Consider the following 21441-nt stretch of genomic DNA (forward strand, 5'->3'; position numbering starts at 1 on the left):
GAGATAGGACACTAGATTTCTTCAGAAAGTGCATAGCAAACTAAATTAATCTTCATCGAAAATCTGGTATGTGTTGACCAAGATGGTATCGATGACTTTGATCTGCCAGCCAGCATCTGTAATAGCGGTGCTTGGGTCAGTGCCCATGAGGGTTGGGCCGAGGATGACGGCTAAGTTGTGGGAGTTCATGCGGTTGACGTGAGAATTGTCAATGACGCGGTGTAGATGAAGCATCAGAGCGCGCAGGGTAGCGTAGTTGGGGTCGGGCAGGCTGTTGATGATGGCGTGGAGCGAGTCTCGTCGAACAATCTCGTCTTCGTTTTCTGCGAGCACATGGTTAGTAAACGAGTCAAAACAGTCAAAAGAGCCTTGGTTTTGGGAGATGACATACTCGCTGCGTTGATAAAGCTGCTGTGGTGTTCTGTCGTGAACAAGGGGTCAGGCAGGTCACGGAAGAACTGTTTCAACAGGCCCGTAACGCTGTTGACATCGTGAAAGAAGTTCTCCGGATTTCTAAAATCAAGGGCCTGTGCCTGGGATTCTGTACAAGGGAGCATTAGTGAGTGGCTAAGTAGCCAAGGGGATGGACGTGGGACATACCAGAATCGAACATTGTTTTCAGTCTGTTAATGTGATTCAACGATCCAGATTGGCGGTAGATTCCCTCTACCCCGAGACCGAACAAGTCAACAGCCTGGATGCACTGATACACAACCATAGGGACAGCAAGGCCGTCCCTCTCATACAGGCGACCGAGATGAACGCCAAACACTGGCTTGGAGGCTGGGGGCCCATGGTTGGGGGCACTGTATGCCGGCGGAGCGCTTGGCCCAGGAGGCTGATACGGAAGTCCCAACTGAGGAGGTGAAGCGCTCTTGGCTGATGGGCCTTCGCTATCTTGGAACGGAAGCGCTCCGAGTTGAGGCGGGCCGGTGGCAGTTGGGCCGCCATTGGGGAATCGAGGAGCTCCTGGTGCTGGACCTGCACCGTACTGCTGAGATGGAGGGCTGACGGGAGAGTTTAGCATGTTACCCTGACTGAAGGTTCGACTGTGATTGGGCTGATGGAACGACTTCAGAGGCTCTGCACTGGTGGGAGTTGAAGCAGCCGCTGGTACAATGGTTCCTGGTCCTGGAGGTCCTTGGAGACCTGGACCGCCTGGTGGTGGGCTGCCAAAGCTATTGCTAGGGCCTGTCCTTGAGTTAACTGAAAAGGACTGTGGTGATTGCTGGTATCCGCCTTGAGGAGCAGCCTGGCTGACGGAAGGCTTAGAAGTGTGGGAGACAGAGGGCAATGATGAGTGACCCATGGTGCTGGGGGCTGGACCAAGGACCTAGAGGTAAACGAAGAAAGCATGTTAGTATTGGAGTGGCTAGAGATAGACTCAGATGGGACATTGAATACGCACCGGATTGCGTTCGTATTTGATCTCGCCGGGGTTTGGCTGAACCTTGGAGTGATACCCTGCGACGAACTCATCCAGGTCCTTGTCGATGCTGATGGATGCAATGGCATATCTCATGCTTCGGGGTTGGTTGGGGCCGATGGAAGCTGTGTTCCTAAAGGGACTGATGACAAGACCATTGCCTAGCAGCAGGTTCTCGTTGTTCAAAGCTATGGAAGAGTTTACCAATTAGCATTCAACTCGCAGTTGGTATTTTGGCAGCCAAATACTTACCGAATCTTTGCATTTGCATCCCAACGGCGGAATCTATCTCGCGGATAGCCTCTTGTAATGACTTGACGATCTCGGGACGGGTCGTGGTCTGAAGCTGGGCCTTTTCGGTCTGAAGACTGGTGACGGCGCTGTGGTATATCTGGTCTGCGGTCTGAACCTTCTTCAGGAGCTCCTCTTCTTGTTGAGCGGCTGACTTGTGCGCCTTGAATGCGCCCAAGACCTTGCCGCCGCCGGGCCTGCTCTCGCCCGTCCTGGCGCGATCATATTCTTCAGCTAGAGAGTCGTACTTTGCTTTGCTCTTGCGCATGGCGGCTTCGAGGTCGACGACTTTTTGCTCAGCGGCTAGGCCGTTGGCCTTCCAGACCTTGCGGTTACGCTCAGCGTTTCCGGCGGCCTCGAGGAGCTCTTCGTTCATTTGGAGAAGTGTGGCGGCAAACTGGATGCCATTATCAGCCATGCGCTCGTGAATATGGACCATTTCCTCGTAGACGTGAACGAATGTGCCTCCGCGGTGTTCGGGTCGCCGTATGTTATCCTGGGTGGCGCGCGCCAGCTTCTTGAGGGTCTGAGCACTGTCTTCTTCCAGGCCGGCTCGTTTTTTGAGAAAGGTACCGAATTCCTAATTTGACGTCAGCTTCGTCTTCGCTTCTCTTGTCTCAGCCCCATGGTGCTAGAGCTGCAGCTAGCACTGCATGTCCAGCCAGCCGCCCATGTACAAGGACCATGATTTAGATGCAAGATAAAGCAACTCACTTTTGCGGAAGCTATGCTCTGCTTCAAGCGCTGCAGCAGCGCGGGAATACCTTGCTGTTGAGGGGAGTTAGCATCGAGATGACGCGTGCGCATTTCACTGGCAAGATTCGTACCTCGGATGCCAGCACCTCGCCAACCAGCTTCAACACGGCTGGATCAGTCGGGGGCGGAGGGCTGGGCTGGTCCGCAGCAGTCCCCAGGTGAAGCGTCGCCATGCCCTCGCTGAGCTTTGGATCGGTTTCAGCGCCTTCTTGCACGGTAGTAGCATCGCCGGAAGCTGGTCGGCCCAGTGTGTGGTCGTCTAGTGTAATGGATCCTGAATAGTCTCGCCTGTGCTGCTGCGTCGTCATCTGCGGCATCTGAAGCGACAGTGACGGCACAGAGGTGTCAATGGGGGAGCGAAAGTCGGACATTGTGCGCGCGGATTCGCCTTCGAGGGGGCTCGACGCCTCGGATATGATTGGGAAGGGAGAGATTGGACAGTAGGCGATGACGAATCTCTGTGTTCGTATCGTCCGTTAATTCGCGAGGGAAAAAAAGAGATGCGCCGCCACGATTGGAGTTCGTGCTAGGATGTGGATACGGGTGAGTGAGATGCAGGAACAGCATGGAATGGAACGAACTATAACGGACCAACGAAGTGGCGGGAGAGGGAGGCAGGGGTGGAAGACTCACTGCAAAATCGTGAAATATGTCTTTTGAGAATCCCAACCCTTTTTGAAGACGAGGGCGGTGCTTTGCGACGTGATGAGCTTCGCAAGCCTCGGTTTGGAGCTTGATGTCTTTTCTCCTTCTTCTTCTAGCTTGTTGTGTGTCTAGGTATGAGCAGCAACGGAAGCGATGTCGATCAGTTCAGAGAGACCATTGAAAGGTGCCGTTCTCTCCGATGTCGTCACTAGCAAGAAAAAGAAGAAAATTTGGGAAAAGAGAAAACAAGAAAGGAAAAATCAGAGCAGGGTGAGGGGCCCAAGGTTCACAGAGCACAAGCCAATCGGCAAGCGATGCGGATTATAGAAGCCGGCTGGAGATGAGAAGAGATTTGGGGGCCGGGCTATTTCTTCGGACAGTTGCCAAGGACGGAATAAATACAGCACAGTACAATTCTTCCTGCAGGTCGAAGTGGGTGGCTGATGGAGGTATCAATGGGGGACGAGCTATAAGATGCGGATAACGTCGATGTGGATGAAGATGGGGATAGAGGATGGGGATGAAGAATGGAGATGGAGATGGGGGGGAAACTTAGTATGGGGGTTTGGTGGCATGTTTGGCTTTCAGTGGCTCTCTTTGGGGGGTTGGTGCTGCTGAGAGGCGATGCTGGCCCTTGAGCCGCTGCTGTTAGTACAGCCCAGTACATCCATGCTACTAAGCCAGGTACTTACAGGGCGCTGGCGTGGCACAAAGGCAACGCGCTGGAAATGGCAGTACCGGCGCATAGCGCTGAAATCGCTCGCTATGACCGGGGCGCCATACATCGCGTAGTGCATCAGTACCACCTTGGTACTGTACTCCTTCCTCGTGTGCAATTAGCATCAAGCCCTTTTCAACCAGCTGCACCTCGCCAAAAGCAGTTGACCATTGAGTGAGTCCTGGTTTCTCATGGATGAAACTCACGTCATTACGCACCGCCTTTTCCGCGTCCAAGGCCCACTTTCGATTTCTTTCTTTCGATTTCCGTCTTCTTCAATTATTGCTCCTTGTCTCTCAAGACATGCCGTGCAAAGCGAGACACGTTCGGTGAAGCTGTCCGGTGCATTGCTTGAAGCCTAGTGCCTCTCACATGTGCGTGGCTGCTGCGGGGAGCCCAGAAAGGCTGGAGACTGGGCAGAAGCTGTCCAAAGTTTCAGCGGCTCAACCTTAAAATAGGCGCGCTAGGGGACCTATTCAGGTGGTTTAGCTTATCCGTACACGTACGCTGTACTGTAGAAGCGGGTCACAAGGATTCAACAACGGAATAACCAGAATGAGACTATCCTGGCCACAAACAAACAAACAACTGTTGGAAAAAGAAAGAAAAACAAAGAAGCCTCGTGCTCCCCCGCAAACTAACCGCAGAGCATGGATCCAGGTCAAGATTTGCTACTAGAGCTGTCATTATCGATCACCATCTTCCCCTCTCCGGATGCATCTGTGCCGATCTCTCAGCAACGCCCAAGGAAGAAACGAAGGCGCCACCAAAGTCTCCAGTCTCCTTTTGCTTGCTCCGACATTATTGTGAAACATGCTCCTAATCTCTCACTGCATTAACAGATGATAAGCCATCTATAGAATTGATGCCCGATATACGAGGGATGCGATGCAACGCGACAACTACATGACTGAGAGATTGCTGGCTGTTGTTATACTCACCACTCTTGTTTGAACGTCGCCCACTATTACAGCATCGCTCGCGCTTGTGTCTCAGGCTTTTGTTCAGTATTACAGTTATGCTTACCCAACGAGAAAGACAATCGAGTGGCAAAGGCGGCATCCTACTGTGCGTATTGGCACGCTTAGGAGCGTATAACTCCTTCCTACATGTACCAGCGTAAGTCGTGGCGACACGTCAAGATACCGTAATGTAATACGATATCCAAAAGGAAGCCCATACGAGTTGTGTAATTATGCCACAACTCCTTAGCAGTTTTCAGCACAAAGAGGAGGACTTGTTGATTAGTATAATATATTCAGTCAGTCGTTGGTCGAGCCAGCAAGATCTGCACTTGGAAATTGGGGCAAGGGGCCATCCATGTCTGGACCAAAAAAAGAAGCTTTGTATCTTTTTTATGAGAATGAGCCTAGGTATTTCCGACTAGGTAGGATGAAGCCCTGCCGGTTGTCGCTACTTGACACCATCGTTTCATGCCGTCACAAGAGGCCGTAATGTCCAGTTGGAACACACCCAAAAGAAAATGACCCGTACCCGTTCACGCCATTGAGAACCTCTACCATCTGCTTTCTTTTCCTCCACTCTAACCGTCGAAATTTATCGCAGACGTCTGGCCTCACGTTCGGACTCGAGCAGGCAAAGGATGTCGTCCTCACGGACTGTGCAAACAAGTCAGCCAACAATGCCACCACAATTTAGCCATCGCATGATTTCAAACATACCGGGTCCCTTGACGTTTCGGATGATGGAACGGGTCTGGTCGTCCATGAACTCGACACGGACCTGGGTGACACCACCACGAGAGCCTGAGCGTTTCCGTTAGTATCTTGTGATTCGATTCCACAGATGCCCTAGCATGTCCTTCAGCCAATCTGCGTGCCAGCCTGCGATTTGTTGTATTGTCGACCATAAGTTTCCCTTCTCATGTTGTTTCCCCTTCAAAATTTGAAATTGGAAAAATTTTCCTCCATCTTCCCATGAGAACAATCGAGCGACAATGGCGACAACAACTGCAACGGCGGCGACGGCAGCGGACTGGCGAGAGGGAATGCTAGGGCGACAGAGCGAGGTCTCTTCATACCGGTACGGCCGAGAACTCGGGTCACCTTGACGAGCTTGACGGGGGCCTTGCTGGAGGATTCCATTGTGATTGATGTGTGTCCTTGATGGTGAAGGTGTGCAAGAGAGAGTCGAGAGGTTGCGAATCGCGGTAGTCCGTGTGGGTAGCAAAAGGGCGTATTTTTCCTTCGGCTGTAATTTTGTGCTATTCGGCAGGGTTTTTTTCCTCTTGCACGACCCAGTTCGGTGCGCCAAGCGCGTGGGGCTCGTGTCTGATAAGATCACGTGCGATAACCGAAGCCCCAAGACCCATCGCTTTGCCATTTCGTTAGGGGAATACCGGATTATCATGATTTGCCGCTTTCCGGATCTACGAGCCGCATCGCCTAGCGGCGGCTCCGACATTTCATCGGTGTGCCAGACCTTGCCAATTCGCGACCAGGGGTCATCAACATGGGCTATTCCGTCTTCTCCACTCTTTGTCAAGTAAGTGCGTCCTCGTACGTCTTCGGTGAAAGATACAAAAATACAGAGAGTTTCTCAAGTGAGACTGGGACTGAGACAGCGAATAGCTCGTACGATTGAAATTCTATCACATTCGTTGATGCCTGGAGAAAGCCATGTCCAGTCGGCCGCTCCTTCGCAAAGACGGCAAATCGCCGATGATGGAGATGGGTGTTTCTTGTCCGATGGAAGAGCTCATCCAACTTGGCAAGTCGCCGGCTACACAAGCTGGAGTTTGAGACAAATATCTTTCAAGAGGTCATGTTGCTGGACGCATGACTCCAACACGGGATGATTCCAACACAAGTTGTGTTATGTCGTACAGCTACGAGAAGACCAGATCTACAACGCATGGAGAGATTGCTCTGCTGCAAGTGAGAGCTGAAGCAGAAGGCTGCACAGATGGGCGTCCATGCTGCCGTCGGAATCAATATGCTTTGGTAAAAGCTGAGTTGTGGCAGAACCATCGATTCAGCTGACAGGGTTATTAGCGATGACCGCGTTCTTTTCTTTTCTTTTCTTTTTCTCCCCACCCTTTACGGTGCTTCACCCACCCACCATCACCTAGAAAACCGGGAAACATGCTCCGGACGACTGGAAACAAGGCACAGAAGCGACGCAAGTATAGGTACTTGAGGCCTCACGGCTCGTCTATGAGTTTGGTATAATTACTTTGAGACAAGATATGCGCCACTTGGACCAAGAGAAAGAGTGTCTTGTCTTTCAGTCTACCGACGTCTTTGCGTCCACGTGTGTGTATAGGCCTACACCCGCCTACTATTACAGTTCGGCCTTCGCCTTTATCTCCGACTGTCAAGAGAAGAAGGCGAGGGAAATAGTCGATTCTCGGGATCGTCCTCTTCCGAGACTTTATTTTCGTAGTGGCTGCTACGGGCGAAACAGAACAGAAAGCACATGGCTGTGCACAATCATGGCCACTCCTCTCTCTTCTTACCATTACAATAATGCTGGATCCTTGTCTATCACAGGTCCCCGGTGTCTCTGACCCCTGTTATACTCGTACGATGACGAATCGATCACTTTTTTTTTCTTGCGTCTCGGCCGATACGTCTAAGCGCCATCAGGCGCAAATGAGGGACACACCACTTCTACGTGTTTGAAACATATCACAGCCGTACCAGGTTTTCTATCTTTTGCCTAAAAGTGGCTTAAAAAAAGGAAAAGATGGCTAAAAAGAAAGAAAAGGAAGATAGAAAGAGAGATAAGGTTGTCTCAAAATTCGGTCAAATACAGATGACGTCTGTTCAAGAGCAAAGGTGACATCTAATGACAGCAGAATCCATCCTAGCAAGGCAGGCAAGGCTCTTAAAACTCTCCGAGCCGGCAGCTAGGGAAGCTCCCGGGATAGATACCCCAGTATCGCTCCTTTCGAGTGCCACCATGGTAGCTTATACTGGACACGAAGTACTACCTACTTCGGATCGGCATACGGAGTGTGTTACGGCCTTCCTGGGGGTTATAGCGAGAACCACATCGGAACAAAGCACACGGTTCCTAACAAATGGGCTTGCTTTCAGCCATGGGACGGCTCAGGGGAACGATTTAGGTGGTGTGGATAGCCAGCTGATCATCCCAGATCCATGGCTGGACGCATGTCTCGCCCGCTGAATTAGCTGCACCCGGGGTTGTCCGAAATCTGGAACAGGAATCCAAGAACCCGGAATAAGTTGCGCGAAGCCCGTCCAGCGGCTATACTGGAATCGGAATTAGGATGCTACCTCAGCGGCTGAGTCCTTTTCGCCGCAAGAAAAAGTAATGACATGATTCACATCAACACTCGGACGGCGGTAGTGATACTAGGGCCCAAAGTGAAACTGTGATATGTGATACTCGTTCTGAGCAGACTTGTACATCGGTTAGACTCTTGTCATTACGCCTGACCACCGTCTTTGGTTCACCGCGACATCGGCTACATTCACTTCAACACACTGGGATTTAGATGGTTCAAATTGAACCAAGTTTAAGTAAATTGTGTTCACATTGTCCTAAGCGAGGAAACAGCTACCAGAGCAATAGCTATAGTGCGTGTGACACGTCCTCCAGGCCTCATGCTGAAGTACTCAGGTTCAGCTCTGCCCTCATCCATTAAAGATTGTCTTAATGCAAACTCGCCAAACAAAATCCCTATTTTGTACACACGCCCTTTTTGGTTGGTATCATAACAATCATCCATCGAAAGTAAAAGCCCTTACAAGGAGCTTGGCGTCAAACACACGCCATTGTAGAAGAATTAGAGTCCAAGAGGCAGCAGCGAGGGGATACAGAGAGAGTAGATACCCCGACTGCTTGTTTCCTTTTCTTCGCGCCTCAATCTTGCGCCATGCCTAGAGCGCTAAACCATGCTGCCGACAGAATAATAAAGGAAAAGAAGATTATCAACATTATAAGAGAGAGTATGGGGGAAAAAACAAGTGAATGAAGGGAGCGTGATATGACGTGTCTTAAACAATATTAGAATTAAGCAGTTGATCTTGCGATGTCCGTGTTCTTGTAAAAGTGGTGGAATAACAGGAGCAATTAAAACGAACAAATGAAAAGGGCCATGGTCATGTCTCAGCAGCCAATGGAGAGAAGTAGAGCAATGGAAACGAACGAACAAAGGAAACAAGGGCTGGTGGCGGCCGTAAGTGTACGTGTAGATGTAAAGGCTGTGCAGATGTGAAAGGCTATCATCGTGTTGCGAAGCCCTGGCAGGGCTGTGACAAGTTCGCTTGCAGTGGAATAGGAGTATAGCCCCCGCCGGATTTAGTTGTGAACTTGAAGGGTCCTGTCATCGGGCCATCGTGGTGTAGCAATGCGGCGGTAGATCTGACCAGGGTTCTGCTCCTCGAGCTCCTTGCACAAGACCTCAATAGCGAGCACCCATCGAGACTGCAGACGTGACTGGCGACACTCAAAAACTTCATTGAACTGTGATTCTTCCTGGACGCACTGGGCTTCGAGCCTGTCCAGCGCTTCCTGTCTCTTATCGAGGAAAAGCGAGAGCTCCTCTGTCTGTTTTGCCCGAAGCTCCTCCATCTTAACGGACTGTCGCTCCCTCATGAGATTGATTTTAGACTCGCGCATGCGACCCATGCCATCTCGCAAGTAATACTGTTGACCCAGCTCTCTCAGGTCTCGCTCAGTGACGACTCTGACTGGCGCCGTCGAGTTTGGGTTCCGGCCGAGGCCGTTGCAATAAGCCTCCATGTGCTTGAGTCGGAGATGGATGTTCAGCTCATCTTGCTGCAGCGTTTCGAGCAGCCCCATCTCGGCGACAACGTGGCGATCTTCTTGAGCAGTCCAGGCTCTCTCATGTCTCTCGTGGAGCTTCTCCTCCTGGCAATCGTACTTTTCTTCTATGGCAGCCTCTTGCAACAGGTGGCGGGTCTGCAAGGCGTCTTTACCCTGGGACTTGTAATCCAAGAATCGACGCAGCTCTTCTTGTTGCTCTTGTCCAAGTTGCTGAATTGACGAGTTGGCTCGCAACCGCTGCTCATTTGCGCAGGACATGGCCACTTTGCTCTGTCGGCGCCGCTGTAACTCCTCTTCAAAGCTGCAAAGATTAGGGCATCCAGTCGTGGGATCCCAGATACCTACGCACACGGAGCAGAAGCGAGCTTTGCATCGGCAGGTCATGTATGGAGATTCTTCAGTCGGCTCAACTAAGGATCTGCACTCGTAGCATCGCTTCCAGTTCCCTTTATCTTGCTGCTTCTTCTTCAAGACGGCCAGTTCCCAATCTTGAGGGCAATCTTCGCCAATGGGGTGAGCAGTTCCTTTGCATATAACACACACGCGACCATTGCATTTGAAGCAGGTGAGATCGAATGGGTGCTTAGGGTCATGACCGTCATGTGGCGGAATAAAGTGGCCGCAGGCTGGATCTGGGCAAAAGATTCGTTCCTCGACAGGCGTGCCGAGCTTAAGAACTGCCAGCAAAAAGGTCTCCTGGGCATCCTGGTTAAGGATCGTCCTGACAAGGGGGGCCGCGAGGGGCTGAGAGCAACAACGGGGTGGCATTTGGGACTCGTTTTGAACGGCTTGGTTTACCAAGTCTCTCACGCAGTCGACGCAGTGCATATGGCCACAGTGGAGCTTATGCAACGCGCCTGACTCTGCTCCAAAAATCTTTCGACAGCTAATACATGGGCTATATCGAAGTATTGAAAACGGGGTGTCAGCTTATCGGTTCATCACACATGAAAAGCAAGTAGGAATAGCCTTGTACAAGGCAAAGTTTGTAGTGGATTTAAGGGAGACCTACATTTTGTTTTCCACAGGTTCGATAGTCTTTCTTTTCCAGCGTAGGCGGTCCTTGAGGCTTGCACGATGACCTTTTTTGGACCCAACGCTGGCCAAGCTCTGGGCAGAACCATCATTGGCAAGAAGTGGAACTCGAGGAGGTTGAATCTGAATGCTAACGGAGTCCAAAGAGGAAATATATCGCTCGTAATGGGAAAATGTAAGGCTGGTACTCGAGGTTCTCCTACCTCCAGACCCAGTATCGATTAGGGAACACGGAGATCCAAAGACGGAGGAATGCGGCGTCAATGCAGAGCTGGCTGACCCGTTGGAGGCATTGGAAAAGGTCCGATCTTGCTGAGTGCCGAATGATGAGACCGAACAGGTGCTGGTGGGATGTCGTTTGCTAGCCACAGACGGCAGAGTGGCGGCGATGCCTGCAGCGTTTGCTCTAGCGACCAGTTCTTGGTCTGCCTGAGCTTCAGTCTTGCCCACAGGCAACTGGAGCACCTCTGTAAAGTACTCCGAGTCGCTGAGCTCAGGGATGGTGAAAGATTCTGTCTCCGTCATGGCTGGAAGTTCGAGAGAGGGCGATATGGGGTCTGACAATGGATCCATTGCCGTGCCCAGAATGTCTGTCCAGCTGATGCAGGGAGGATGCTATGGGATGAAGAAGCGAAAAAATAGAGAAATCAAAAAGTGGGCGATGGCCAAGATGATCAGGGGAGAAGAAGGGGAAGAACGTTGAAGAGGTGGAAGAAGAAGAAGTGCCAGTGATATGAAGACGGTCAGTTGGCAGAGGGCAACAAAAGCAGGTGCCTCATACAAGCAGTAGCCAGGGTTTTCTTCAGGACACGGACAATGGGGCCATGCATATATAGTACATGTGCTTGGGGTATGCAAGGCGGTACCTCCCAGCTAACGCACAATGACATCGGCTGTACTTGGACACCTACAGCTTGTACTCGGTGGGCAGATTATGACCGTGAGAGGCTGTAGCAGACAGAGCATGTGCAGGTAGTTGCTACGAGTACTCGATGGCCAACAAAGAGATGCATACGGGCAGTAGGCGCACCAGCAACGCCAGGGAGGTACCGGTACTTTATTTGCTCTCACACGCTGGGTGCCGACCGCCCACGGCCCAGCAATGGTAGTAGTACATACATGGCATGATCCCGACCCGCAAGAGATTTGATGGGTATGGGTGTGGGCACCAGAGCTGTCGAGAGACAAGCGATTTAGATCCGGTTGTGGTTCCCGATTGGGTAGTGGGGATTTGCATCTGGAGGTCGGGAGTGAGATTGGAGAGCAGGGATTGAGCCCTGTGATGCAATTGCCAGCTGTCAGTGGGCACTCATGTCTTGGAGCTCGGGCTCAAGCCTGGGGGAGTACGAGAAGAAACTCGGGATGTGTCTGTCCGGAGGCACAGAGGACAAGGGTTCTTCCAAGACAGGGTCTCGGAGAGACGACGATCCAGGCTCTTAAGAGGGTAGGGCGTGAGGGGGGAGGGATACACGGAATTTGGATTAGGAACAAGAGGGGGAAAAAAAGGTAAAGTAAAAAAGTAAAATAAAAAAAAGAGAGGGCGGAAAAGGGGGGTGAGGTTGAGGGCAAGGGCAAGGGTAGAGGATATCAAGATGATGCGACCAACACATGAAAAACCAAGAACACTGCAGATTGATAGAGGAAGCGAGGCAACTCTGTTTTGACAAAACAGAGATAATTTCAAAACCTTTTTTCTTCTTCTGTAGTTTGTACGAGCAGGGAGGGGCAAAAGGAAAGAAAAGAAAAGCAAAGAGGGCAGAGCTTGCTAGAATCGGGATAGGACAGACTGTGAAGCCCCGATCCTCAGCCTATGCGACGGGACCCGAATCGATGCCGCTAGTGTATCTCGGTGAAAGTGATTGTTTGTGATATCTGAGAAAGAGGATGGATGGTGTTGGGCGTGACTCTATTCGGCCGTCTACGCGGAGGGGGGGGTGTAACACTGACAACCTAATGGATCCAACTAGTATAGAGAGCGAGGGAGGGAGAAAATCTGCCGGCACGATATAAAAAGCGAAAATAGACATAAAAATAAAAATACTACATCCGCGCAGCCCTCGGCGGCAGGCCGCGCAAAAGGGCGGGCGAATGGCGGCTCAAGCATTGTGGCCGACTTACTTGATTGAGACCGCGCGGTGCCACAGAGATGGGCTTTGAAAGTCTGGTGTAGCGTACCGCCCGATGACGAAAGTACATGTATCAATATGAGCTGTACATGTTGGGTGCCTTGTTAGCCGACGCATTCAAAACTGCTGTACTTCAGTTGGTAGTGCTATTGAAATTCTGCGTACAAACATCAATTCATTGCACAATCATCGACAAGTCATGGATTTGCATTGATGGATCAGAGGTACGAACAGCGGTACGAGCAGTGATACATCAACTGGATGTCAATATTAGCCCGGTTTGCCCTCTTGGCGGCGCACCTGCCCTGCTGCAGCCCCATTGTATCTGCTGATGGGCGCGACACTTGAGCTGGCCAGTACCTGCGCTGTATGTACTTTATGCTGTAGGTATACGTGTACTGTACCTAACCTTGCGCGCCTGCCGTGTCGGTGGTTAGGGCTCCCAAAGGCGAGTCTGGACAGCACCTGCCCTCGCTGAGAGCTCCTGAAACGAGACCAAGGAAGGGAAGGGAGTTGCCCACACACAGGATTTGGATTTGAATCTCTGCATCTCCCTCTACGAAAAAGCACTCCTGCAACGAACATGCTGGGCATTTCAAATCCATCTCTTAGCATGCTATGACACTGTACAGTACGTTGCTTACCTACAACAGAGTGCTCTCTCCTCCTTGAATCGACAAGCCCACCAACCTTGGACGATACGAGCACTCGGCGGTTCTCTCTCTCCCCTCCTCGCAACGACATCGGCTCTGCTGCAGCTTGACGGGGAATTTTCAGCCAGCCAGCCACCCTGGGCTTTTCCTTAGTCTCCTCTGGTCCCTCTCGGCTGCTCTGGGCCGCTCCGGCTGGCTGGATAAATGGGATGGATGGATGGATGCCTGGCTGCCTCTGCTCCCCATTCTTCAATTCACTGCCCGGGCTATCGTGTTACAAGCACAGAGTGTGGATGACAGGTGCAGATTACATGATGAATGGCCAATATTCTCCCTGGAGTGACAAAACATCCGTCTCGGTGGCTCCCCAGCCCAGACCGTGCCGGGGGGTTATGCCGAGCCTTGGTCACCATTGGCGCTCTTTTTCCTTTTTCTTTTCCTCTCACTCTGGTTTACCTTGGACCATGTAAGAGGATTACTTCGGACTTCGTTTAGATACGCAATATGGAGCCAAAAGCTCGACTCGGTCGGCTAGGTTACACAGGACTAAGACACACATTTGCGAGCTGATCTCATCTCCAGCACCGCCAACACCACTATCAGTGCTTCCGAGCCCGCGCCTTAGCGTCCACCGGTGCTTGCCCACCAGATGGCCCATCACCAGAGTTCGCCGCTACCCTCCATCTTGGCCGAGAGGGATCGTCGAGCAGTCCGTATGCAAGTCAGGCTCTCTAATTGGCGTCGCTCTCCTGCCCTGCATACCACTTGTCATATTTCCCATCCACCTCACACACCAAAGAGGACCGGCTCTCTCTCCGTTGACTTACATCAAAAACCAAAGTGCGAGGACACGACAATCCGGGGCACAGGAGCCACCTGGTTGATCCAAGCTTTGCCTACCCATGACTGATGGCACTCATCTGCTAGCATGACACGACGCAGCTTGTGATTTTGGGTCTCCGGATGCACAGCAGCCCAAATCCAAGAATAAGCACCACCAATTGCCACTCTTTCAGTCTTGGGTACCATCATCTGAGCTGGATGGCCGCCGCAGCCGCTGAAAGGGGAGGAGCTAGTAGGTCCAGGACCGCTGGCCCATCACGCGCACAGATTATGGTTACAGACCTCAAATCGTACATGACATGCCACTCGCTGAGGCTGGCATTCGGAAAAATCAAGCACGGCAGCATGATGACGCCCAGCTCCAATCAATAACGGGAATTGCATTACGGAGCATATGCCGGCGCACATTCGAGGACGCACACTCCAAACTTTGTACACTCTCACCTTGCCAATATTATCGTTATAGCTACCAGTACGGCGCACCAATGCCAACGTTGCCACCGCTCGACCCATACCGGCTGCTCCGTATTCCGATTGAAGACCCAGTGCTACCCTCTCTATGCTCCGTATCACAAGGCATATGGAGTATATTCCCCGTCATTCTCGTCGAGAGCCCAGACCCATCATCAATGGGTATATGATCGGCGAAGCAGGGGAGCGGGATAGGAAAAAAAGAAAGTTTTTTAAGGGAAAAAAAAAAATCAAACATTGCTGTACAAGCCTACACTCATATGTGGGTTCCTCACATTTCCAATTGAATCATCCAACACTCTGGTTCGTGGGCGTGACACGGCAGCAAGGTGCCCCGAGGGATGCAGCTCAAACTTCACTCCACCGCCACAATCGAAAAAGCAACAGCTCATCGTTACACCACAGACTAGTATTACGGGATCTAAATTACCATCCGCGCCAAAATCCCCCAAAGTACTGTTACTTGTGCAGGCCAAGATCGTCCGGCAGTCCGTGATCATCGGCCGCTGCCGTGCACGTCCCCTACAGATGAGCGGACGGGTGAGGCCCCTCAGATCTGCCCTACGAAAATGATGCAGCCAACCAGCTGTGCTGTGCAGTTTCGTGTTGGCAATATCTACATGTACCAACGTAGTCCATATTGACCGCCAGAGATGACACTTACAGTGGCTGCTGCTCCTTGGTGGCCTGGTTCTAAGCCATCTCTCATCTGCCTCAGGAAGTTTGCTCGCTTGCCTGTCTTTCTTTAGCCTCGCCTACTTGGAGCCCGAGCTAATATTACTCGTAAGTCCTTGGCACATCTGGCCCTAGCAGCCCCGGCTTCGTCTAGCAGTGGCACCGGGAAACAAGGCGGTATGCTCCGTAGTGAACTTGGCCTTTCCGACGGGCTTGATCGACGGACCAGTGGGGCAGCCTTTCTGAACACCCTTGACAGAGGAATTATTGCAATGCTTGGCCAACCTAAGAGAGAGCAGATGGCGGTAACACCACTGCTGATACAAGGTCAGCACCCTGGAGAGAGAGACACACACAAGTTCTTTTATTAGACCGATTAGACCGAACACCGGGAATCCCATCCGGTCTTACCTTGCTCTCATTACAAGCGCCGTCATCTGAGCGATAAGTCGTAAAAAATGGAGCTGAATCTGAATCATATTGCAGTAGACACGGGCCAGAGAGGTCACAAGGACTTGGATATTTCGTCTCGATATTTGCGCCGCTCATGTATCAGATCCATCAGGCCGCAAATCCACATTGATGAATGCTACATGTTCTACTCCGGGAGTTTGGGATTACACTGACGCCTAACCGTGCATCTAAAGGCCATGTCTCAGCCGCAAAGAGAGGCAAGCATGAACCGCACTGATGTTTTTGAGCCGCTTGGATGCAACTTCTTGACAGCAATGACCACATAGGGAGCAGACGCCTCAAGTGAAGAGCGAAGTTGGTGCCTTAGCCGATGACTTTGCCGATAAGGACAAGAGTCAAAAGCCACCGGGACAAGGCACTCCGATGTCATTTGAGATCAAAATTGCAGGTTAAAAGGCTTATGACGAGGCGTTCAAGGCGACACCGGACCCAACGCCTAGACCAAATCCTGCTCAAGCCGCCAGCGGCTACCCGGCAGCCTCAATCAACATGTCGGGAAAAGAAATCTGAGCCTCTCAATAATATGAGATTAAGAGAATCCTAAATCTACGTTAGAGGTCGGAATGCGATGATAATAGTATAATACGGACGACTTGCGTGATAAATTGTTAGAAGATGTATATCCTCAACCATGGAATCTATGCAGAATACTGTATGGGATCCTAGAGATGAGAAGCGCGACTTGCTTCTAATCTACTTGGTCAAGAGCTGGATCATCTCCTACCTCCTGTAGGTAGGTAGTTGATTGAGAGCGGCGACAAGAGACAGTGTTCAAGCTTGCCTCCTGCATCGGCTGTAGCTCTATATTCTACCTAAACTATCATCTGCCGTCTTCTGCCCTAGGATGAAGAGGACGCAACATCGCTGTTGTCGAATGTTGTCCTCCTCTCCTGGCTACGAGAGCATCAATACTATCGACAGCTTTCCTTATCACCGAACGGAATATTTCCTCAGCTGTGTTTGATGGTACTTTGGGTCTTGGATGCCTTGGTTGGCGAAATCGCCACTATCTCACATCGAAGCACGTTTGAAGATGACTTCAAAATGACAGTAACAATAACACTGTAAGATTATGTATAGATGAAGTGAAAGATTTTGGATGACATGACAAGATACCGGAGTTTACTGATCAGACCTATAGTGCAGATACTCGGAGCCTGGACCAAGGATCCCAATCATTGCGAAACTTGTTGTCCATGAAACCTTTAGACAGCCTGAATTCGATGAGGTAGATATGGACCTCTCGATGGTAAAATCTATCAGATTCCGACGCTTTAAAATCCAAATTAGTTTCAACTCTCTAAAACTGACCGCGGTTTGCTGACTACTTGGCAGCACTGTGGGTTGAGGGGGCGTTTGTAAACTCCCAAGATCGACCAGCTACAAGCGAGGCAAATAACCTCTTACCTGCAGAAATGTTGCCATATTATCATTCCATATCAGATATACGCCGTACACTAGGATTTCCTTGCTCACACTCAGTATAGAAATGTCGAATGCGCCTTAGCCTAGAGAGGAATTATTTACGTCTACGAGAGCCTTTATACAAAACGGCACTATGGGTAAGGCTATGTCCAAGATGGCCGTCAAAAAGACGAGAGGCACTTCTAGAGCTGTAATTCAGAGGGTCACGCTCATTTTGGGCCAGCTATATCACACCGGTTTGCCTCTATGCTTCTGCTTTTGTTGCGCGAAAGGGCTGTGTGAATCGAAAGCATGAAGAAGAGAATATTATTATGAGAGCTATCAGCAAAAAGTGTGGTAGCAAGTACGACCGATATGACAAAAAGTTTTACATCTAGAGCCTCAAGGAATCTTGGGTATCCGGAAAGATGCCCCTATCCAGAATTTTTAGACATCGCTTATTACAATGTGCCCCAATGCAGTTGACTTTCTCGGCCTCCTGCATGAAGCAGGCCTTGAGAACAATGTAAGGATTCAATTTTCATAAAAGATAAAACGAACCTGGTACAATACGCATTTATGAAGTTGGAAATAATTTGCAAAGCCCGAGTCGTTCTTGACTAGGCTATTTCAGTATCCATAGGATCACCCAAAGTCGGGCTGGGCAAGCCTTGACAGCCTTGCGAGACCACAACAATCTCCAAATCTCCAATGCAGCACTCTGATTACAGCTTCTCCATTAAATTATAATGTTCTTTGCCATCCGATATGTTCTCAAGCGGTTCTCGGTACGAACCGCACTTATATGCGTGGCCAAGCCTGCTCAGTGCTTATTCACAGCTCTCGCGGGCTGCAGCTCGCGGGTCTCTGTTTGTGCACATAAATCTACAAGTAACATAGGATCAGAGAGAACACAGCCTTGTTTCACAGAGTATTACGAAATCAAAAGCTTACTTTAAGCGGCTGCCTCAATCACCCTTTTGTTCACGTATCTGCGGGCACTTCCTTTGAAGGTGTTAGTGGATACCATTTTCGGGCTATGCGCCCAAGTACCTACTCCGTACAGCATCTAGCATCCGCTACTAGCGCCACCAGCAGCTTCTCCATACTCGGCGCAAGTACTCCTGTATACCGCGCGCGCAACAAGAGACACCGCCAGCGCCAACCAACAAGGTCACCAGCACCAGCACCAGCACCTTGAAGGTGGTGAAGCATTGAACTTTAAGCTTACGGAGGCCCCCGCAGGCCGAAAGCCACTGCAACTGCCCAGGCACACTCTTGGAGTTGCAAGGGAGAGGAGAGCCGACATCCTTCTCTCCGTCATCATCCTCATCATCCCCAACCAACCATCACCGCCGCCGTCGCTCTTGGTCTCTTTCGCAGTCGCTGGACAGTCGCATTGGCTGCTTTATAAGGGCCCTCGGCACTGCTGCGATTCAGCATCCGCGCGTGAAGCCGACCATCGCATCGCCACCACAGGCTTACACCGGCTTAACACGAGAACATTTACCCATCGCCCATCATGGCGGACTTGATTGACCCGACAGCAAAGGGCAACTATCCCATCATTCTCGGCGATGGCTTGCTGGGGAAGACGTCCAACGAGATCTTTACAGGCATTCGCTGTACGTCACCTTTGCACGAGATACTCCAGAGAACCACCCACTGACACGCCAGCTACTGCTTTGCGCAGATAACCACAAGCCGTCCTTCCCTGCGTCCGACGCACGATTAAAGCCCTCTCTTCCCGGAAAGACGAGCTCCTACGACTTGAACTTTTCCAACTCGGACGGAACAGTCGGATTTGCCGGAACGCGCTCGACCGACGATGACGACTATGTCTTGTGGTTCGACCCCGAGCGCAAGGCGTTTATCCTTGACAAGGTCGACTCGACGTTTAACATGAATCTCACGCGTATCCCTGGAAATAGTAACCCGGAGGAACTACGGCGGCGATACCCTCACTTGGAGAATGGCCAAAAGGTGGGAGACAAGAAGAGCGCAGCAAGCAAGGACAAACTTAAATCGACACCAAAGGCTGACGAGAAGAGCATCACCGTCCAGACCAAGGAGATGCAGAAAAAGTTTGACAAGAAGCACCTTGACAAGAAGTCTTCCGACAAGGTGTTCCTCGAGAAGAAACCCCTGGTAGAGAAGAAACCCGTCGACAAGAAACCGCTGCTCGACAAGAAGCCCGCCGTCGACAAGAAGCCGACGGATAGAAAGCAGATGGAGACAGATAAGAATACACCGGAGAAGAATACGCCGGAGAAGAAATCAGTAGACAAAAAGCCGACCGAGAAGAAATCGTCATTGGAGAAGAAGATGTTTGAGAAGAAACAATTAGGAAAGCCGCTTCCCAAAAAGATCGACCTTAAGCTTCCCGTGCCGGAACCACCCAAGCCATCAGAGTCCAAGCCTCGAAAGAAGAAGGACGAGGATGAGGACGAGGAAGATGAAGACGATGATGGTGATCTTCTCATTGAATATCCCGGTGCAGAGGCCCCGGCCAGACAGACTCATTTCTCGCCGGCCTTCCCTGCCCCTCGGCGCTTCGATGACTTCATGGACCAGCGTGAATCCGAAGTGGAGGAGGAAGAGGAAGATGGTACGATGGATGATGTCGACTTTAAGCTTCCCAGCCCGGTGAAAAATGCTAGCCAGAGCCAGTCAGAGCCCATGGACGTGGATGAGGAGGAAGAGGGAGAAGAGGATGGGGATGCAGAAGCAGCAGGAGCCAACGACACTGCCGATTTGGAATACGACTTGGAACAAGAACTGGAAAATGCTTTTGAAAAGTTGGATAATAACGATCAAGACAACGGCTACTATTACAGCAACAATAATGCCAACGATGACGACGAAAGCGAAATCAGCGAGGAAGATTAGAGACGGCCTTGGCAGACCAGACCAAGATGGCCGGCATGTTTTCAGCTGATGAAAGGGAAAAGAAAAAGGACAGGGAATGCCTATTATTGCCATGATTTCCAAGTGGGATTTGAGATATTGATTTATTGGGTTGGGTGGCGTTTATTCGAAATGGGCCAGCTAACGCTATATACCACCAGCGAGAATGATTGGGTTCTTTTTACTTGTTTTCTCTTTTTCTCTTTTCATGTCATATTTTTATATACACAGAGTTTTTCACGGGCCAAAGAAGAATAGGTAGTATAAACAAAGAAGTCAAGTTTAATTTATTCATCATCTTGTGCAAACCTCTCACCCGCCAAATGATCCGTGACGCCAGGCACCTCCCTCTCGCAGAACAAATGCCGCTTGGCCGCCGTCAAGAGAGGCCCGTATCGCTCCAGAGCCGGGCCGTCGAAGCAACCCACTGTGAGGCAGGTGTAGTCGCGGTTGTCGCGCTGCCAGAAGAGAAAGCTGCCGCAGTTTGTGCAGAAGCCGCGCTCGCAGTGAGGCGTGGCCGAGTACACCTTGAGCGTCGAGTTGGCCGTGTATTCGACGGCGGACTTGGGCAGCCTGTGGGAGCGGAAGATGAGGGAGCCGGTGTTTTTGCGGCATTGCTCGCATTGGCATGTGGTGCACTGTGAGGGCATGTGAGTATATGTGTGAGTGAATCTTATAAACACATCTTATAGCTGTGGATTGAAAACTCACGCTGTTGGCAAAGTCGTGGTCGGGGGGAAACGTCACGGTGTAGCGGACTGATGCGCAGACGCAGCCGCCCGTGATTGTCTCTGGTTTGTCTGTTGAGGACATTTTGATGGTGGTGGTGTATTCTGTGTTTGTGTGTGATTTGCGTAGTTGTTGAGGCTGGCTGTTGTTGCTATATCACGGTCGTGATAGTATTTTAAGAAGCGCTTGTTGAGAGATAATGAGAAGGGCGTCAGATGAAAACTTCCCCAAAAATATTTATACACAAGGGCGTGAGTCCCGTCTTGTGATGCTGGAGTCTTGTCAACGGCGCCTTTCATGGATCCCCAACTTGCTTGGGTCTTATCGTCATGTTGATGCTAGTGTGGCGGGCGCCGTCGTGGGAAGATCGTCAAAACTAGCGCTTGATGCTAAAGAGGCTGCTTGCTAGATCGACGACATCAAAAGCAACAGATGATGGACACGGAATGAGGCAAGGAAGGGCATGTAGAGATGGTAATGCAGCGCTTATTGGTATGGATCAATTACAGC

At 50.9% G+C, this 21441-nt stretch overlaps 6 protein-coding genes and 1 pseudogene across 7 annotated transcripts; 2 read left to right on the top strand and 5 right to left on the bottom strand.

The window, feature by feature from the left end:
- Window positions 1–45: 45 nt before the first annotated feature.
- On the bottom strand, window positions 46–2646 carry M431DRAFT_73348 (hypothetical protein; the record flags this gene model as incomplete). The annotated part of the gene is made up of 7 exons (XM_024922118.1): window positions 46–323; window positions 392–541; window positions 601–1333; window positions 1409–1614; window positions 1679–2297; window positions 2432–2485; window positions 2545–2646. The coding sequence occupies 7 exons, from the start codon at window positions 2644–2646 to the stop codon at window positions 46–48; spliced, it is 2142 nt and encodes a 713-aa protein (XP_024780061.1).
- Window positions 2647–3163: 517 nt separating this feature from the next.
- Window positions 3164–3762, bottom strand: M431DRAFT_179473 (annotated as a pseudogene; the record flags this gene model as incomplete). The annotated part of the gene is made up of 1 exon: window positions 3164–3762. A coding segment is annotated over one exon (280 nt), but the record flags the coding sequence as incomplete, so codon positions are not given.
- Window positions 3763–5129: 1367 nt separating this feature from the next.
- On the bottom strand, window positions 5130–6058 carry M431DRAFT_502519 (hypothetical protein). The gene is made up of 3 exons (XM_024918166.1): window positions 5878–6058; window positions 5519–5602; window positions 5130–5455 (listed from the first exon to the last, which is right to left on the bottom strand). Exons 1-3 carry the CDS (start codon window positions 5939–5941, stop codon window positions 5394–5396), a joined length of 210 nt encoding a protein of 69 aa, XP_024780062.1. The 5' UTR covers window positions 5942–6058; the 3' UTR covers window positions 5130–5393.
- A 3067-nt stretch (window positions 6059–9125) lies between these two features.
- On the bottom strand, window positions 9126–11222 carry M431DRAFT_71136 (hypothetical protein; the record flags this gene model as incomplete). The annotated part of the gene is made up of 2 exons (XM_024921861.1): window positions 9126–10512; window positions 10627–11222. The coding sequence occupies 2 exons, from the start codon at window positions 11220–11222 to the stop codon at window positions 9126–9128; spliced, it is 1983 nt and encodes a 660-aa protein (XP_024780063.1).
- A 6227-nt stretch (window positions 11223–17449) lies between these two features.
- Window positions 17450–17611, top strand: M431DRAFT_489156 (hypothetical protein; the record flags this gene model as incomplete). The annotated part of the gene is made up of 1 exon (XM_024916647.1): window positions 17450–17611. The coding sequence occupies one exon, from the start codon at window positions 17450–17452 to the stop codon at window positions 17609–17611; it is 162 nt and encodes a 53-aa protein (XP_024780064.1).
- Window positions 17612–18657: 1046 nt separating this feature from the next.
- Window positions 18658–20349, top strand: M431DRAFT_179615 (hypothetical protein). Its single transcript, XM_024913111.1, has 2 exons — window positions 18658–18920; window positions 18989–20349. Exons 1-2 carry the CDS (start codon window positions 18818–18820, stop codon window positions 20182–20184), a joined length of 1299 nt encoding a protein of 432 aa, XP_024780065.1. The 5' UTR covers window positions 18658–18817; the 3' UTR covers window positions 20185–20349.
- M431DRAFT_179622 (hypothetical protein) lies at window positions 20337–21166 on the bottom strand. The gene is made up of 2 exons (XM_024913113.1): window positions 20914–21166; window positions 20337–20840 (listed from the first exon to the last, which is right to left on the bottom strand). Exons 1-2 carry the CDS (start codon window positions 21013–21015, stop codon window positions 20490–20492), a joined length of 453 nt encoding a protein of 150 aa, XP_024780066.1. The 5' UTR covers window positions 21016–21166; the 3' UTR covers window positions 20337–20489.
- Between the last annotated feature and the right edge of the window lie 275 nt (window positions 21167–21441).

Source organism: Trichoderma harzianum (assembly GCF_003025095.1).
Source record: "Trichoderma harzianum CBS 226.95 unplaced genomic scaffold M431scaffold_1, whole genome shotgun sequence".
Classification (NCBI taxonomy): Eukaryota; Fungi; Ascomycota; class Sordariomycetes; order Hypocreales; family Hypocreaceae; genus Trichoderma; species Trichoderma harzianum.

Excerpts from the sequence above, each read along its gene's own strand:
- M431DRAFT_502519 (XM_024918166.1), bottom strand. The coding sequence starts at position 5,941 with ATGGAATCCTCCAGCAAGGCCCCCGTCAAGCTCGTCAAGGTGACCCGA. Across the intron at positions 5,603-5,877 it reads CCGAGTTCTCGGCCGTACCG|GCTCTCGTGGTGGTGTCACC; the intron begins GTATGAAGAGAC and ends GGAAACGCTCAG. Across the intron at positions 5,456-5,518 it reads CCGAAACGTCAAGGGACCCG|TCCGTGAGGACGACATCCTT; the intron begins GTATGTTTGAAA and ends TTGTTTGCACAG.
- M431DRAFT_179615 (XM_024913111.1), top strand. The coding sequence starts at position 18,818 with ATGGCGGACTTGATTGACCCGACAGCAAAGGGCAACTATCCCATCATT. Across the intron at positions 18,921-18,988 it reads GATCTTTACAGGCATTCGCT|ATAACCACAAGCCGTCCTTC; the intron begins GTACGTCACCTT and ends TGCTTTGCGCAG.
- M431DRAFT_179622 (XM_024913113.1), bottom strand. The coding sequence starts at position 21,015 with ATGTCCTCAACAGACAAACCAGAGACAATCACGGGCGGCTGCGTCTGC. Across the intron at positions 20,841-20,913 it reads ACCACGACTTTGCCAACAGC|TGCACCACATGCCAATGCGA; the intron begins GTGAGTTTTCAA and ends ATGCCCTCACAG.